The sequence below is a fragment of the Ictidomys tridecemlineatus genome, chromosome 4, assembly GCF_052094955.1.
Source record: "Ictidomys tridecemlineatus isolate mIctTri1 chromosome 4, mIctTri1.hap1, whole genome shotgun sequence".
Taxonomy (NCBI): Eukaryota; Metazoa; Chordata; class Mammalia; order Rodentia; family Sciuridae; genus Ictidomys; species Ictidomys tridecemlineatus.
In genome coordinates this window covers 141,896,025-141,915,914 of record NC_135480.1, presented here as the reverse complement: position 1 = coordinate 141,915,914, position 19,890 = coordinate 141,896,025, and the positions used below count along the sequence as shown (strand labels likewise).

General features: G+C 36.8%; 1 protein-coding gene across 2 annotated transcripts in view; it reads left to right on the top strand.

The window, feature by feature from the left end:
• Cfap95 (cilia and flagella associated protein 95) overlaps positions 1-19,890 on the top strand; it is a 97,400-nt gene that overhangs the window by 37,218 nt on the left and 40,292 nt on the right. For both annotated transcript variants that reach the window (XM_078047548.1, XM_005324127.3), the window contains exon 2: positions 18,537-18,645. In XM_078047548.1, the coding sequence (XP_077903674.1) occupies positions 18,537-18,645 (109 nt within the window). The remainder of the gene's footprint in view (positions 1-18,536; positions 18,646-19,890) is intronic.

Genomic DNA, 19,890 nt, shown 5'->3' with positions numbered 1-19,890 from the left:
TAAAAAAGCTGCATAAAATTCAGAGTATGTAAACTTCTGTAAGATCAATGTCCTTGACCATTTTGTTTTTATGCATTTGGGTCATCATTGTTAACTTTCTATTAACTTATTTTATATATTAAAACATTAGATTTTAATGCCTTTTATTAGTGGTCTTTTGTTTAATTGATGAACATCTGATATCTATAATAAATGCATCATTTAGGTGACTTCTCAACTGAATATTTTCTGAGTTAAGTTACTGAATCTGTATATACACAATGCAGTCTGTAACTGGTTTACAATATGCAAATTCTGATTTAATTCTGATTACACAGCTTAAACATTTGGATCTTTTTCTTTTTATCTGGTATGTAATAGAAATCTGCTTGACTTCTCTATATATTTTAAAATGGTTGTATATGATGGACACCATAAAGTGTCCATTAACACCAGAATGGTTGTTTAGGGACATCTCAGATATATAATTGATAATAAGACATTGAGATAAGACATTGCCCAAGGGCTCTCTCTTTTAACCAGAATGGTAAAGCCATTATCACACCTGAAGCTTCTGAATGAGAGTTGAATTTTCTAGAAATTATCCTTCACTACTCCTTCTGTAGCATTTATGGGACCTTATCCTCAGATGTTTCCATTAGAAACTGAGAGGAAATTAACTTGAGAGGAAATTTTCTCCTGGGGTATCTTCCCACTCATTGGAATAATGGAAAAATAAGAACCAGAACAATTTAGACTTTCCTTTAATGAATTGTCTTGTGATGCCATTCATTCATTCATTCATTCATTTCTTTTCCTTGGCCAAACGGACATTCAGTAGTAAGTGATAATAATTTAAAGCAAAAAAAAAAAAAAAAGATCATTCAGATCTCCATGGAGACAGTTCCTGCTCTAGTCTCCATGGTGACACTTAGTTTTAAGGACTCAGGTTAATTTTATGTATTTGTAATTTCAATTACTTTTCTTTCTTGCTAAGCCCCAAATTAAAGAACCTGGGTATTTTACTTTTCACACCCTCCCTCCTACCTTATAATAGGAAGAAAACAGAAAGAGAAAGAAAAAAAAGAAGAAAAAACATGATAATTGTGAGGGTAAACTTATGATTCTAAAGATTTTCACAAAAACTTACTTGGGCATAGATAATAAATTCGAATTAAGGGTGAAAACTAATCTTTTCTGTGAAGCTCTTCAGACTTCTAACCTACTGTGCTCTTGAGACTGGGAGCTCATAAGTGTTTAAAGTACTCCACATTCATTGGAGAACCCAGTTCCAATCATTAGCATACTTAAATAGAAAATGGTGTGGATTTTCTAATTTGCTATGTCATTCTTCCAGTATTTGATGAATGATTTCCTTCCATACTGATCTAAAGTATTTAGAACTGCTCACATCACTAAGGGCCAAGACAGAGTCCTGTATATCTTTGCTATCCTACAATCCTGTCTCCTTATACCTCCTGCATACATACAAGAACTAGAATAAAAACAAAGCAAAAACAAAACAAAACAAAAAATTCCTTACTAATGACACACTGTAGCCGCTCCCTTTGCTGAAATTCACAAGGGCTTCCTCTCTTATCAAGCCTCCTATATTTAGCATATACTTGGGCTTCAGTAGAAAGCTTAGTTACTCTTATTTTGTGTACATTTGAGACAGTTTGGTGACAGGGTTTTCTTGCACACAGCATATAATTTAAATCAAAGGGAGAAGGCTCTAAAGGGATTTTTAAATCAACAGTGAGAAGTGAAAAGAGTAAGCTTCTGGATATGGGATAAGAACACTGTGAGTGCTCACTGACTTGGTATTTATCCAATAATGAACATATGAGCTGGTAGAAAGAATACAGACAGAAACCCAAACCATGCTAGAGCAAAAACTTATTCATATCTGTATATGTGTATACACATACATATATTTATTTTATTTTTAGATGGTGTCTAGCTATGTTTTCCAGGATAGTTTCAAACTCACAAACCTCCTGCCTCTACCTCCTAATTAGCTGGGACTACAGGTGTGTTCCACTATGCCCAACTCCTATATTATGTTTTAAGAAGACCCTGAGGCAAAAGGCTCAATAGAAATCCATAACAACACCAGAGTCAGTTTCCATAGCCACGATCATGATGCGACAGGATGTATATTGGCCACCTCTGTATCAGTTGCTTTAGAATGGAGAATTTGAAAATGGGAGCTAGGATTGCACTGCTCCTAGTTGCAGTGTGTGACATCCCACCAGGGGCTGATAGGTACTTTTTGAGTTAATAGAGAGAGAAATGACATTTATCCTTTATAGAGGAATTTTTATTTCTTAACTTATAAAAGTTCCAAATTACAATATCCTGTGGGCATTTAATATGATGAAATAGTAGAGTAAGGACATGAAAATATATTCACTGTCTAGGGGGTAACAGAATAAAAAAAAATTGCATGCAACTCAGATGCATGTATAAAATTTATTTTCTGAAACTAATCCTTATAACTTTTCAACTGCTGGTTACTACAAAAAAATTCAACATGCCAATTAAAACTTATTTCTACCTTTTCAAATTTAAGCAGCTTGCTTTAGGTTAAAATTGTCCCTTTTAGAACAGTGCCCACTCTTTCCGAGTCCTTCCCTCCTCCATATTCTCCTTCCTCCAGTGCCATCTGTGTGTATGAGAGCGACTGAGGTTATGTGATATGGTATGGGGGTGGGGGGACTCAGGCCTCCAGATCTATGTGTAGTCCTTGTTCACGCTTACCTCAAATGGAGCCTACTGCTGTGCCTGCTGCTTGTGGATTTGTGGCTAAGATTGTTGTTTTGTTGAGGCCCGAGTGTCCTGGCCTGCACACTCAGTCCATCTTGGCTCTTGCTGGTACTGGAGATCCCTATGTCAAGATCATCCTCCACCAGACCCTGACTTAAGACTAGTCACCCCAAAGCCACTGTGGTATGGACACCACATCCTTCAACATGGTGGTCTACAGCCACACATAGACAATCAACTCAGCTTCCAATAAAGTGCCCCAGAAAGAGGGTAATCGGCTTTGGTGTACCTGGGGTAGTTTACTTCCATTGGCCTGAGACATATCAAAAGCCTCTCTTTCACTTCCTATAATTTCACTTAGGAAGTGAAATTATAAGGTCATCCTAGCTCTGGTTAATAGAAGCTTAAGAAATTTGGTGGAAGACCTTTTTATTTCTCAACAACGTGTGACTTTGAAGAAAAATATCGCACCTAGGACTCAAAAATTTTATTTTATTTTTCAGTCAGCAATTAATTAGCAATGCTTAATTTTTCTTCATTTCTTGTGAAATGGTCCCAACTCTTTCCAAGGCAAAGGTTATTTTAAAGGAAGTTCAGCAGAGTATAAAGATTAATATTGGAAAATGTAATCTCATTCCAAGTAGGTCTTAAAACACGCACATACTACAGCCTTTGCAAAAAAAAAAAAAAAAAAAAAAAGAATGTCTATCTGCATTAAAGAGACTGGAAGGATATCTACCACATAACAGAAAATTTTTCTTACTGGGGGCGTGGATCACTGGACTTTTTGTCCTTTTGTTCACTCTCTCTTTTTGCTACTTCTACATTTTTCTATAGAGAATCTATATTATTTTCATTGTAAGAATAAAGTCAAATTACTTTAAAAATTTGATACCATTTTCTACAGCTTTCCCCCTGAAGCAAACATTCTCTAAATGATCAGAATGTAGACAAAATACTTCATTTCCTTCAGAGTCTGACTCACTCTCAGTGGCTTATTATGAGTCTTTTTAAAATATCTTTTTAATTGCTAGTTTAGGTTGGGTAAAAAAGATGATGCTGTGCACATTCATTTGGTTTAACCACCCTTTATTCTTGTCTGTGTTCTATAATGGTAGATTCTATGCCATGGTTATTTTTAATCTAGTCCTACGCTTTTATTCCTCAATATACGCATATTACCCACAAGTGCTTTTGAATGGAATAGTTTTTTAGGAGAAGCACATTATTTTCTATTTTTTGAGATAATATTCAGGAGACCCTGCCTCCTTTTGCCCTGAACCCACATTTTTCTTTCAATGTTCTCTTTTTTGAAATTCAGATTCCAATCAAATGCTTTCTTTCTTTTTTTTTTTTTTTTTAGTATCAGGGATTGAACCACTTAACCACTGAGCCCCATTCCCAGCTCTTTTTGAGACAGGGTCTCACTAAGTTGCTTAGGACCTCCCTACGTTGTTGAGGCTGGCTTTGAACTTATGATCCTCCTGCCTTAGCCTCTGGAGGCACCAGGGTTATAGGCATATGCCTCCATGCCTGACTCAAATACCTTTTTAGAAAACCAGTGGTTCTAGAATTGTGTTGCCACAATTTTCATGGGAAGGTTTGCTGAACTTAGCTGACATTTTTGAAAGTAAGACAGTTTTGCATGCAAGGTGAGCCCTTGGAAGGCAGAGAATCAGAACAGGAATTTTGCCATTGGGAGCACTGGGATTAGGAAACATCATTGCTGTGCCTAAGGGACTCTGCCTCAAACTAGTACCCTACCCTTATGACTGTCCAATAGTTGGGCTTTGGAAGCCACCAGAACCCTTTTGGCCATTGCAATGCTCCTACAGTCCTCTCAGTCTCAAGGACATTCCCACCAAGAATCCCTTGTTTTGCCTCTCTGATGATCTCTTTCTAGGTAAGGGTATGAGAGTGAGGGAGAAGGGGAGAAGAATGTAGGGCTTAGTGAGACTTCTAACAAGGGAGAGGTTCAGGCTATGGACATCCAGATACCCAGGCTCAAGGCTCAGGATTTTTTGTTTGTTTGTTTGTTTTACAGCACCAAAACTATTATTAAATAAACATTCCTGAGTTTGGCTGGTACCCTCTCCTTGGTACCATTTCCTTTTGGTACTAAACTCTTTTGGTTGCTAGTGACAGATATTCAGCTTGCACTAGCTTAAGAGAGTGAATTAACCTAAGATATTCATGAATGGCTGATTTTTGGGTAAGAAATACAGAGGTACAGCTGGGCCTTAGAAACAGACAAAGGGGGATGCAAATGCTAATAGGACTTGCTGCATTTCTCTTCTTTCTTCATCTTATCATGGAAGACTATAAGAAACAAGGCTACTGCAGTTGAAGTTCACACCTTACATCTTCATCTCACAAAGAACTTTTGGCTTTAAGGTATTTTTCAGTTGCATATCAAAAAACTTCAGGTCAGATGCCCATTCCTGGGCCAAGATCTATTTGGAGTCACCTGACTGAACAAGATCAAATGGAAACATGGCACCTGGCACCTGTCCAATAGTCATGGAGCAAGGTGGATGTACCCAGGGAAAGAAGTGCTCAGGTGGTGATCCTAGAGGTAGTACCAGAACAGAGCAAGAGTTCCAAACTCCAGATACCCAGTTTTATAGCAAAAGTTTAATAACCCATTAGTACATGGGCAATTTCCTATATTTAAAGTTGTTTTGACTTTAAATCCCTACTCAGTGCAGGTGTAAAAAAAATGAACTTAAATGTAATGGGCAGAAAAAAGAAATCTTGTGTAGAGGCTAAGAAAGCATATTTTTGTGGTGTTTTGAAAGTTAGTTATGAATAAATCTGAATATTGTGTTGTTTTTGATAGACACTAATCATTTATTGCTGTTTCCCTTGTTTCATTTTGAAATACAATTAAATTTTAATTGTTATTAGTCATGCTGTATATTTTCTTTATTTTTATTTAACTAAGTTTTGATGCATTAATAAGGATAATTAATTGGCAGAAATATGATATGCTTCTTTAGTAAGATATTAGATTCCCTAATCAGATTGTTCCGGGTTCAATTAAATGGAAGAATTAATATAATGTCATTAACGTATTGCAAAACAAATTTTAGTGCAAATAATCTAGCCTCCTTTTGTAGAAAGTGATAGGAAGAATATTTTAAATTTATAATGTAAGAATGAATAACTTGACACAATTTTTAAACAGAAAAACTCTAAATTGCTCAGCTAGGAGTCAGAAGCATTAAATGAGCTTTTAAAAAGATCACTAAGTGTTTTCCTCCATTATATTCTTTCTAGATAAAAAGCTCTTCTTTGAAAGGTATTTATTAAAATAATTTATTGGGGAATGAAGGTATAACTCAGTGGTATAATGCTTATGTAGTATGTGTGAGGCCTTTGATTGGATCCCTAGAAACACACACATGCACCCACATACACATAACACACACACACACACACACACACACACATGCACACACACACACATACACACACACACACATACACACACACACACACACACACGGGTTGAAAACACATTCATAGAGCCATTGTTATGTCAAAGGCATTCTGCTAGGTCAGGAATTTTACAATGACCATCCTCCCTGTCGGTAAGACATTAGAGATTACTGTGAGACAAGACTGGGGAGGGCTAACTGAGTGATTATAATGCACTGAGTAATTATAATGCACTATGAAACAAGTTATGATTAAGAAAAAGAAGGGTATTCTGGAAGCATCTGGAAGAGCATTTAACTTGGCCTGTTGGACCAGATCAAATTTTCTAGAACGAGGTTCATCTAAACCATAGGATCCACAAGGAGAACCAAAGTGTGGTATGTTAGTTTTCAACAGAGGGCAGTGTTGTCCCTTCCTCCAGAGTCTTTCATTGGTAATATGTGTAGGCATTTTTGTTGTTGTTGTTGCATTATGACTGGTATCCTGTAATGTAGTATACCATTGCATGAATTGCGACTCTTAGTCATGGGGGTGACCATATCATCTTAATAAAATTTACCCATCTATACAATGCCTAATTTATGTATCTGTAAACCTACAATCAATGAGTGGAAACAGCAGAGGTATTGTGCATTTAGTTTTCATTTCTTTTAATATTTTAAATTATAGGTGGACACAATATCTTCATTTTATTTATTTTTATGTGGTGCTGAGGATTGAACCCAGTGCCTTACATGTGCTAAGCAAGCAATCATCACAGAGCTACAAACCAGCTGGATTAACTAGTTTTCATATATCTATTCATAGTAAGGGTAAGAACAGCAGCAACATCCCTAATAAATACCTAATCATTTATTCAGTCACAGAAAGGGATTTCCCCACTCATTATTATAAAAGATCCTGAGCATTTGGAGATCTTGTTCTCCTTGCAGGGATGCATGCCAATAGAGTAACCAGCAGGCTATTGCAGGTGATCTCCTAGAGGTTAAGATACTGTGACTTCCCACCCAGATCTCAAAAAATGTGCTGTGTGAATTGTTAGAAAAATATATTCTGGCTAGAATATATTCTGACACTTACGTCAAAAATCAGTGTGGTGAATGTCACAGGAGATAGGTCTTTCTCATTGTCCCAGCTCCTGTCCTACAAGTCTGACAAATAAGCTTGTCCCCCAGGCATGTCAAATGTCCTGCTAGATATTTAGGCACAAATTGGAACTTTTCTTCCACTATAAACCATATAGGTTGAATACTGTCTTGGGTAACAATTCTTTGCTCTTTGATAACTTCCTCTGTTTCTTCCTCATAAATCATCTATTTTTTAGACTTTTTGTCTCTACTGGGGAAAGTTTTGGTAACTTTTTTTTACAAAGTTAATATGTCATCTAACTTTTCAAATTTATTTGCACAAAGCTATATTTATACAAAGAAGCATTCGATGTGTTAAAATTTTCTTCTATGGTTTCTTCAATGGTTATATTTGTCTATTTTTGCAATAGCTTTATTAAGATATAATTTACATATCATAAAAACTCCCTTTTCAAGTGAAAAATTCAATGGCTTCTAGTATATTCACAAGAGTTGTGGCTCATTATCATAATCAATTTTAGAATATTTTCATTACCTCATGTAAATTCTGTTTCCCTTAGCTTTTACTTCTAAACCTCTTAAAACCCTTAAAAGTCCTAGGTAACTGATAATCTATTTTGTTTCTATATATTTGTCTGTTTTGGATGTTTCATATAAATGTAATTATACAAAATATGATGTTTTGTGACTTACCATGATATTTTCAAGGTTTATTCATGTTGTAGCATTTATCAGTATTTTATTTCTTTTTATTGTTTGATAATATTATATTATATGGCTATTGTATTCCTCTATTTTGTCTTCACTCTTTTTCTTGACTTATTAGATACAAGTTTATACCATTTACCTACTCATTTATTTCTCGATTTTTACTTTTTTTGTTTTCTAACTCACTTAATCCTGCCTTTATTTTAAGGTATTGATTTGCTTGTTCTTTTTCTATGTTTGTGAATTTGATGTTTACTTATTTTCCTTGGTTCACTTTTAGCATGATACAATTACTTAAAGCTTTGAAATATTCCTTGGCTACTGCTTTAGCTATATTCTATGGATTCTTATAAGTAGTATTTTCATTTTTCTGTATTTTTGAGAAGTTCATCAAGTTGAGTCAGATCTATGACTCAAGGTATTTGATAGAGTGTTTAAATGTTTCCAGATTGAAGAAAGATCTTTCAAAATGTCACTAATTTCTAGTTTTATTGCATGGTGGGCAGAAAATATATTTTTCAAATATATTGAAATGTATTTTCTTAATTTTTATGAAAATTCCATATACTTTGGAGTTGAATTCTCTTTCTCTTCCCATATAAATTCTAAGCTCACCCACTTGCCCTAGAAAATGACTCAAATTCCATCTAGACTCAAAAGTCTCAGATCTGCGGCACATGCAGAATTTCTTTACCAAGTCTAGATATAGTTCTTCTTAGTTCAAAAACTTATGGGGAAAATATTTCATGGCTCCAATTTATGTAATCTCTCATTTCTCTTTACTTTCTTTCTTTATTTTTAATTAAAAAATTTTGTAGTTGTATATGGGCAGAATGCCTTTATTTGATTTGATTTATTTTTATCCAGTGCTAAGGATGGAACCCAGTGCCTCACACAGGCAATGGTCTGCCACAGAGCCATAGCACCAGGCCCTCATTTCCCTTTACTTTCTTTGTGCATATCAGCCAACTATGTTCTGATTTCACCTCATTTTCTTTATTTGTTCTAATTAGTTATACATGACAGTAAAATGCATTTTAATACATCATACATAAATGGAGTATAACTTCTCATTCTTCAGGTTGTACATGACGTAGAGTTCCACAGGTCATGTAATCATATATGCACATGGGGTAATAATGTCCAGTTCATTCTAATATCATTCCTATCCCTATACTCTGTCCCCTCCCTTTATTCCCTTCTGTCTAATCCAAAGTGCCTCTATTCTTCCCTAGCACCCGCCCTTGCCCTTTATTGTGAATTAGCATCTGCATTTCACACAAAACATTCAGCTTTTGGTTTTTTGAGATTGGCTTATTTTACTTAGCATGATATTCTGTAGCTCCATCAATTTACTGGCACATGCCAGAATTTCATTCTTCTTTAAGGCTGAGTAATATTCCACTGTGTATATGTAGCACAATTTCTTTATCCATTCACCTGTTGAAAGGCACTTAGATTGGTTCCAGAATTTAGCTATTGTGAATTGAGCTTCTATAAACACTGTAGTATGCTGTAGTAGTATGCTACTTCACTGTAGTATGCTGATTTTTAAGTCCTTTGGGTATAAACCTAGGAGTGGGATAAATGGGTCAAATAGGGGTTCCATTCCAAGTTTTCTGAGGAATCTTCATACTGCTTTCCATATTGATTGCACCAATTTGCTGCCCAACCAGCAAGGTACATCTCATTCTCTTTTAAAAATACTTTGTTAAAAACAGCCAGTAGCAATTCACACAGAGAACTAACAGTTTTCTAGAAATCTCTTTTCAGTCTCACTAGGTACATGGGTTGACTTCTGATATATTATTACTACCAAATGTTTGACTTTTCTAATTTATTTTCTTCTCTCCAGCTTTTGGCCAATGCCATATATTTTATATTTTTGTTATAGCAGTACCTGTTCTGCTTCTGTTATAAATTTCTTTGCTATCCTGGGCTAGGCTTAATCTTTGATAACAAATAATCCCCCAAACTCAGTTACTTATCACATAAAGGTTTATTTCCTATTCACATAACGTCCAGTGTAGTTTTTAATAGGGGGCAGGCACTCCTCTGGCACTCAGACTGATTGAAGTCCTATCATTGCTATGGTTTTAATGTTCCCTCCAAAACTCATGCTGAAATGTGATTGCCACTGAGATAGCGGTGGGAGGAGACATCTCTAAGAATGGTCATTATCCTGGGAGTGAGTTAATTATGTCAAGAGTGGCTTTGTTATGAAGCAAGTTTGCTCTTCCTTTCATATGATATGCTCTTTTATACATTGTGACACAGCCAAAAGGCCCTCATCAAATACCAGCACCTTGATATCAGACTGCACAATCTTTGTAGCCTTTTCTCTGTATTTACTATGACAAATACATTTCTTTATAAATTATTCAATCTGTGGTATTCTGTTAGAATAGCAAAAAAGCAAGCTAAAATAATCATCTAGAAATTCATCTCTTACTCTGGCAGAAGAGTTGAGCATTGCACAAGAGCTTTCACAGTCTTACCCCCAAAATAGGGCATATAGTTTCTACTTAACTTTTTTGGGCCAGAACTAGTTGAATGATCCTACCATGTAAAAAGACTGAGAATTTAGCCTTCTGTATTCCCAGGAGAAATTATATTGGTGATCACAACATCTGTCACATGCAGAAGATTTGTAAAACTACCCTTCTAGGGTAGACTCTGGGAGACTTTTATGTCTCTAACTCTCAAATCAAGAACTTCTAGCCCTGTGGCAATTGCCCATGAAAACTGTTGGCAAACGCCCTGCAGGCACGAGCAGGTTTGGTGCTTTTGAAGTTTTGCTTATCCCTCTGGTTATAGAATTTCATTCAAAAATTGTCCTGGAAATTCTCCACTGGATTTTCAACTTTTTTTTTTTTAATTTTCAACTCTTAAATGCTTTTAATGTGTTGGAACCTTTAATGAATATATTTTGTCTAGCATTTTTTTAATTGTTTTTGGTGAAAGAGTTTACCTGCATAATCACAGGTGATTTGGTTAGCACTCCCAGAGATGGAGCCTCTGGACTCCATCATTGGTACTTCTCACCAAAGCCTTTTCCAACTTGGCTTTAACTGGATCCTCGCTGTATTTGGTAGCCCTTGCATGTGTTATAATCTGAGGTTTTAACTTCTCATTTTGCCAAAAATTTAGTTTATTTTTAGTTTTTTGATTTCTTTTACTGCTTTTGCATGATTTCTTAAAAGAAAAGGGAAAAAATATACATGTAGATATGTTTGTAATGAGTGTTGTAAGTCTAGATTCTATCTATGAAGAAAGTTTGTTTCTAATACAAATAAAATTAATTGCTCTTAGACCATGTAACCTTGTGTTATTTACTCAATATGCATGGCTCAGAGACTCACAGAAATGTGCATTTAAATGGCAATTAAGCTCACATAACATAATCTTTTAATGTTATTCTGGGACTGATAGTAAAACTATAGAGATAGGAGCTTCCATAGGTAATTAGGTGTTTGTTTGCTTTTGGTTTGCTGCAGGGAGGGGCACTTGATTTCCATGTCTCTCCAAGCCAGCTCTACTACCAAAGTGTTCTTTGACTATAGTGATTATGGAAGGTATAATACACTTAAAAAACCCCTCTCTCTATAGTTCCACTCTTTCGCCACCAAGTGTTTTTTAAAAAAGATATTTTTAGTTGTAGATGAACATAATATCTTTATTTTGCTTATTTTTTTTTTAATGTGGTGTTGGGAAATGAACCCAGCGTCTCCCGTATGCTAGCAAATGTTGTATCACTGAGCCACACCCCCAGCCCCGCTACCCAGAGTGTGATGTAAATTGTTTTTGGAGGGATAGAGCTAAGAAATCATAATAAGTGTCCTGGAATTTGAAGGTAATTTAGATCCAGTTGTCTCAACATAGGGGACAGAATGTCTTTATCCTTGTTGACTAGATAATTCTGACTGTGACACTCCTGGTGGACTTAGTATTTTATTTCCCTCTTAAAGTGTTCCAGGTGAAATCAATTATATCATCACCCTTCTTGATACATGTCCCTTCAGCTGCTTTCAAATCACGTGTTTGGCAGTTATTCAGACTGGCATTTACTTAGCTGTTAAGGTTGACAATGTCTCCAACTGATTGTTCCTTTAGTTTCTTCCCAATATTCTCCATAAGGGCTACCATTTTTGAAGATTTTCCATAACAGAAAATTCATAATAAGTTGATAGGTTTTATTTATATGCTGCTTAATATACGTTGAGTGAAGAAAATAATTTATCTATCTTTGTAAAATGTTTTTCTTTTGAGTGAAGTTTAACCTTTAAGTTCTGTGGCTTTGTGGTATAGATGCACAAATCACATACAGCATGAGACACAATGAAAAACAAAGTCCCTTTTCAAAAGTTGAAAACGACACTATTTCTCTCAAGAACATAAGATTTTCTTTATGACTCTGCAAATATATCTAAAAGTCTTCCTTTGCCAGTTTGATGAATATGCCATCAAGTAACAACTACTTTGGCATGTAAATCTTTTGCCTGGGAAATCTTTAAAGAGGATTGTTAAACATTTCTTTGCAGTCTTTGCTTCTATTGGTTTTATTCTTCTAATGTGTCAGGGAATGTAGCTGAATCTCAAGGGTAATTTTCTTTTACAGTTTTAGATAGCAGATGATTATAAAACCTAATAGAGGAGTTATCTTTCTCTTCTCATTTGTCCCTCATTTACATCAGAAAATACAATAGCTGACAGCCTGGTTGTGCACCACATTAATAATTCTAAGATTTAAAGTTAATATATTCTGCCATCTGGAGTCTTAACTAAACATTTTTAACATCTTTGAAATCTGCAAAGAAAATTTATCTCTTGTTAAGTAACCAGAAACTAGAATCTGGCTCAGATTTTCATTTTTCTCGTGTCAGATATTGATGAGATTCAAATCCCTTGTAACCAGTGTGATGCATATGCATATTGAGAATTTTCCCAATCAGCTAGTCAATTTATGATTCCTCTGGAGACAGGTTGGTATTGCAGAAAACCAGCTTCTCTCTTTGCACAACCACTCCCTCTTTATGTGTGCTTTTGCAGACTGGCCCAGGATACTCTTTGTTTTTATGACACATTTAAAACTCTCGATTTCAGAATTTATACTAAGGTGACAGCAAAAAAAAAAAAAAGTAAAAATATTCAATCAATCAAGAAAAATTTAATGAATGTTTACAATGTGTTAGACTATGCTAGTCACTGAGATCATAAGATGAATAAAAAAATGATTTCTCTAAGAAGCTATCAGTCTAGCGAGGAGGTGGATGTGTTAATGGATAATTATAACGCAGTGTGAAAGATGGGGTAGTAATAAAGATGTGGGTCTAGCATACCTCAGCTCCACTTCTCCCACAGAGACATGGGACAACAAAAACCCTAGAGGGGTCCCCTTTACATTGAGGAGAATCCTATGAACTAACCCCACCATATCCTCCACCAGGGAGCTGAGCCTCTCTGGCCTGTGTTAGCCTGAGGGGAGGTATAGGTCCTGTTGGCCCATGGCTCTTGGAATTGAGTTTGTTCAGTCCTGCAACTCACTTGCCCACCTGGCAATACCTATATCCGAGAGGGTACAGAACCCACCTCTCCTGGAAGAAAACCCAAGCTTCTAAAAAGCTTCAGCAGATTCCCTTGAAATCACAGCTTGGGACTATACCATGTTTGGCCCTAAGGTGGAGACAGGAAAATGAAGGTCTGGAGGGTCCAGAAGAATGTAGGTTTGGAGTCTGGAAGTGACTTACTACCCGTTAGGTTGGGTGTTTGTCCAGAATGAGACAGGCTTGTGCTGGTCTTTGTCCTATTGGTGTCTATTGCAGATAACTCTCTTTAAATTGTTCCGATTAGCATTTCAACAATAGGGTCAGAATTTCAGATTCCATTTTATGCAGTTTGAAGCTTGAATTCTCTCCCATCACCTCGTTCCACATTCCTAATTCTATGAATAATGTTAAAACGCAAAATTATAATAGATTCAGTTTAAAGGTAGAATTGGCTTTTATTTGTACTTCTAGAATCAGGCAATATCTTTCTCAATATCTTTCTAGGAGGTAGAATAACTGTTCCATTGAGCTGAGCAGAGGATTGTTTTTCTAGGCAGAAAAGAGTTGAAGAAAGCAAAAACAGAATAAAAAAGCAGATGAATCATTTCAAAAGTTACTTTCCTTTTTATGGGGTTTAGACAAAGGGGACTCCCATGTAATGCTGACTTGGGTGGACTTGGAGTCCTCCTGTGTTTTTGGAAATCTGGCCATTTCTAAGTTCAGTTGCATTATGTAGTGTTGAGCACAAGTGAGTCCATTCTAGATTGGCCTGGTCTGCTGGGGCTTGGTGCAGAGAGCTAATTCAAAACAATGGACTCTCATAAACTTTGCTTAAAAAATGATCATACTCTTTCTCTCATAGAAGGTTAGAGAAAACAAGTTTCATCTACTGGCCTTTCAGGAAATCTTGGGTGAGGATTTATCTTAAGAAAAAGCCATCTAATTCTGCTCTGGGCTTTGATAGAAAAAGACTGTCAACAGAAGCAAGCCTGTTTCTCAAGGAAAATTCTGGTGCTATAGACAAGAAACCCCAAAGGCCCTCCTCCCAGCTAGAATGAGAGCCTGTACCTACCACCAGACCTCTAAGACACCATGCTTCCTGGGTCAGCTGCTTTTGACACAGAATACCTATATCCAAGCATCTTTGGCCTTGAACAAATTCTGACCAGCTCCTGTCAAGTTCGTATCAGGATGAATTAACATCTGCAAAACACTGTGGACTTGACCAGTGGTAGTCAATGAGGACCTTTTGACTAATCCAAAGTGATAAACCAGCAGTGATGACAATGTAGCACATTTTTCATATTGCTAGATTTATTCAATTTGAAGGACGGTGGGATTGTTTTACTGATATTTTGGCATTACAGATCTTTTTATTAAAGGATAGAGGTGATTATTTTTTTTTATTTTTTTATTTTTATTTTTCTTTAAAAGAGAGAGAGAGAGAGAGAGAGAGAGAGAGAGAGAGAGAGAGAGAGAGAGAACTTTTTAATATTTGTTTTTTAGTTTTTGGCGGACACAACATCTTTGTTTGTATGTGGTGCTGAGGATCGAACCCGGGCCGCACGCATGCCAGGCGAGTGTGCTACCGCTTGAGCCACATCCCTAGCCCAGAGGCGATTATTTTATTTTGAATATTCTTGTCAAAACAAAAAGTTGGCCACCTAAAATGGTCCCACCCATTTTAGGGGGAAGTTTGGCTGCTTCGTGAAGCACTCAGGTTTGGGAACCAGTGATTCAAGTGTCTGAGGTGCCACTAATCTCCAGAGCTTTCTCAACCTCAGCACCATTGGTACCTGGGGCTAGCTATGTGTGTATTGTGGGTCGCCACCTGAGCATTTTAGGATGCTTAGCAGTATCATTGGCAGCTACTTGCTACTTGCTTGTAGAAATCCACCCAACTCAGATGCCACAACTGAAAATGTCTACAAATGTTAACAAATGTCTTCATTGCCTGAGGTGTGTGGAGGCGATGGGTACATATAGATCCCCAACCCAAACTCAACTGAGAACCACTGGTCTAGAGCAATATTTTTCAAATTATGGTTTCAACTCCTTAAAGTATTGTGAACTTCAATTTAGAGAATTACTAGAAGCATTAAAAATAAGAAAGGAGATGAGAAAGAACAGTCTTTTCAGTAAGGGAAAACTGGATAGCCACACGCAGAAGAACCATACTAGACTCCTATCACTCACCAGTGACAAAAATCAACTCAAAATGGATTTTACATTTAAATGTAACACAAGAAACTTCTAGAAGAAAACAGGAGAAACATTTCAGGACATTGAAATGGACAAGGATTTTTTTTTTTTTTTTTTGGACAAGACTCCCAAAACATAGGAAACAGAAGCAAATGTAGACAAATAGGATTACACCAAACTAAAAAGCTTCTACATAGCAATGGAAACAATCAACAGATGACGAGATAACCCACAAAACTGGAGAAAATACTTCCCAACTAAACTTCTAAGAAAGGGTTACTTTCCAGGGTATAAAAAGAGCTAAAAAAAAAAAAACGAAACAAAACAAAACAAAAAAAAAACCCTCATTAACCAAGAAACAAATAGTCTGATTTAGAAAATGGGTAATAGACCTAAACAGAATTTCTCAAAAGAAGACATATAAGTGGCCAACAGATATATGACAAAATGTTCCATCTCATGGATGAATCCCTAATGGGAGACCAGGAAGGCAGAGGGATGCGTCCTCAGATGTAGGTGGGGAGAATCAGTGATAACAAAGATTAGGGTTTTTGGTGTCACAGCACCACACATCGATGGAAGAAATCCTGAATTGATCAAGATCAAGGTTTGCCCATCTGGCCCAATAAGAGCTTGGAATAGAAATTAAGTTCACTTATGGAAAAAATAAAGTCGTAATTGTTGGGTACTGGATTTTGAAGCCTGATTAGTATTCACTACACATAGATGCTCATAATGCTTCATAGCATATAAGGACTTTTTCCTTTATTTTAAAATTTTAATTCTTACTAAAAAGTGAAAAGATGTTATTATTCTTGTAATCATTTTACAAATGTGAAAATGAAAACATGGAAAGGTTAAGTGACCTTCCTAAGGTCACACAGCTAGGACCTGGCTTAGCAATGACTCAGATCCATGACTCTTCATTCTACCACTTCTGGTTGTTGATGTTCAGAACTCTTCACCAAGGACTTAAGTGAAAGCTTCCTGTTAGTTCTCATAAAATGTTGTTAGGTTACTCAAAACCTTTTAGCATTTGCAACCTCATGCTCAAATATGAGGATAGAGGAAAGCTCCTGTGCTGGCACTCTGCCTGCTGTGCCACCCTGGGCCTCCAGGCTGTGGGTTCTAGGGCAGCACTCTGCTTTCATGCTCTGAGGTGGGAGCCAAGGCAGGAATGAGTGGAGAGCTCAGGACCCGAAGAGCATGGGATGAGAGTCTCATGATTTGGGTGCTGGGTGCTTCATCCAGGTTAGAGGATGCTGCTCTGCTTCCACACTCACCACATTGTAGACTTTTCTTATTTCATTGCCTCCGCCTCTGACCAGATAGTAAGTAACTGAAGGTAGGGACTCCGTCAGGCTTGCTCCCTGTTATATTCCCTGCACTGCGCAAAATACCAGGCAAGTTGTGGTATCTTAGTTCATTTTCGGTTGCTGTAGCAGAATATCCATGACTGGGTAATTTATAAAGGAAAGAGACTGTTTAGCTCATAGTTCTGGAGGCTGGGAGTCCAAGATCAAGTGAATGCATTGGCGATGGTCTCATGCTGCATAACAGCATAAAAGCAGAAGGGAATTGAGAGGCAAAACTCCAAAGGCAGCCTTGCCTTTACATCAGTTTGCTCTCTAGGAAACTAATCCAGTGTCTTGAGGTTGAGAATTCACTCACTGTTAGGAAGAGAAGCATTAATCCCTCTTAATGAGGACTTACCTCCCAGTGTTGCCACGGTGACTATCAGATTCCAATTTGAAATTTGGAGAAGATAAACAAACCATAGCAACATAGATCCTTAAAAATATTTGCTGAATGAACAAATTGGTGGATGGATGAATTCTTGGTGTCTCTTACACATTTCTAATCACGTATGCCTTAATAGAAGCCCCTCTGCCTTGGGATTGAACCCAAGGGTGCCCTCCTGAGCTACATCCCCAGGCCTTTCCCTCCCCACCACCTCTATTTTTAGACAGGATGTCACTAAATTGCTGAGTCTGTCCTTGAACTTGATATCTTCCTGCCTCAGCTTCCCCAGTAGCTGGAATTACAGACATAAAACTACACAGAGCAATAGGGCCCCTTCAGCAGGAGGCTTGGTCTTAGCTTCCTTTATTTTACCTAACAAAGTTTTATGAAAATAGCAATTTCTAGTGGCAGCCAGGACACACCTCCTTTTCATTCATTATCCCAAGTTCCTCCTTTTTCATTATTCCTAGCTGCTCTTTTGGTCAAGATGTTTGGAATATGTTTTCTTCTCTTCCATGTACACGTACATTTTGAGATTATTTATTTTTCTTTTTTGCTTATGTTTAATTGTCAGCTTTCTCTAGATGTTCTTTAGAAGCAGGGAGCAAGGGTTATAAATCAATATGAGAAGATACTTTGCTATCTCATTTTGGAAAAAAATATAATTAAAATTCATGGTAGAAAGAATTTCTAAAGTGGCAAGTTGCCTCTCCAAGATATTACCATGTCTTATTTTAGAATTTACTGTTGGTAACTAATCTACATTATTAAATAAGATTCAGTTCATTTGAGTTGCTGAATAATTACTCTGTTGGATAAGAAGGGCTTTTGTGATATTATTAGTTTTATCACATATGCTAAGTTGCTTTTTGGAAGTAGCCTCACCATTACTTGAAAAGAGATGGAAAATACTTTATTTGTCACAAATTCAATAAATTTGCAATTAAAATTATGCCACAAATATGGTAAAATTTCACTGGATAACTTAAAAAAATTTTAGTGCAATGCATGATAAATAAGACTTATCCTTTAATGGACTCCTAATTTTTTTTTTCTTAAGGCAACATGACAGAGAAGCTTTTCCCAAAGATTATGATATAGAAGGTCCTGATAAAATAAAAAGGCTGTGTGCTTCAACATATGGTCGATTTGGAACTGAGGAACCTCCAGTAAGTAGTTGCTGCTAATTTCTTTAAGTCTTGTATCTTTCTCATAGTGAAACATGAAAATATAAAGGAAGGAATATTTTTTTTAGCGCTATCTTTAATCAACAAGATTATCTGCTTAGGTTCGTGACTTAGCCACTGTGCTTCAGCAAAATTACCTATACAAATGCACCTAATTCGTAAGGTTTGGGGGGAATTAAATGAAATAAGTAAAGTACTTAAAATAGTGCCTGACTATATTAGTTACTTTTCTGTCACTATGATGAAGTACCTGACACAGGCTATGTATGAAGCAAAGAGGTTTACTTTGGCTTATGGTTCTGGAGGTTTTAAGACTAAAATCAGGTAAATCCATTGATTTGGACCTGTGATGAGGTTGGGAGTATATGTTAGGTCAAGTATATGTTTGAGTCAGGAAGCAGAGAGAAATTGAAACTGAAGTGGCACCCCCTTTCTCCACAGCAAAGTCTTAACTGGGCTTCTCTAGAAATCTTCACCATGGCTGATTTTAGGACTGTCAGCAAAAGAGTCTCTGCAAAAGAGTTCAATGTAGATAAACTTCCTAATTTCGTGTTGCCCTGTCTTACTTGGCCACTGGCTGAGAAGATAGCAGCACTCCAGGTGCTGGACACTAGGTTTTCCACAAACATATCCAGTATAGTAGTTTGTAGAAATGAGCAAACAAGGCCTCTGGCCTTGAGCTGGGCCTCACAGAGATGTTTACATTTTTAAGATAAGTTACCAATTAAGGCTCCATGGTAACAGCTGGCAGGGGAGGAAAGAAGGGGAGAAGAAGCTCTCCCCTTCTCAGGTGTTGTCCTTGAAGGGTTAACTTGCCCAAAATAGTGAAAGAAAAAGCTGTTTTTATGTGAACTTCTGCAGACTGTGAACTTCTGCAGACTGTGAACTTCTGAGCCCCTCCGCCTACATGCTGGTATAAAACTCTGAAACTACCTGAACTCCAGGTTCAGGGGATTAATTGATTACAGCAAAAGCTGTGCCCTCTGAACCTGGCTGCAGCCAAATAAAACTGTTTCCTGCTATCTTCGGTGCCTTGAACTTGCCTAATTTGTCCCTACAACAAAATTGTTATGGAATGGATCTTAAATGTCCCCTAGAGAGTTCATGTGTTTGGTTCCCAGCTGGTGGTACTAGTGGGAGGTGGTAGAAATTTAAGAAGATGAGCCTCATTGGAGGAAGTAGGTTATTAGAGGCATGGCTTGAAAAGTATATTGGGACTCTGGTCCT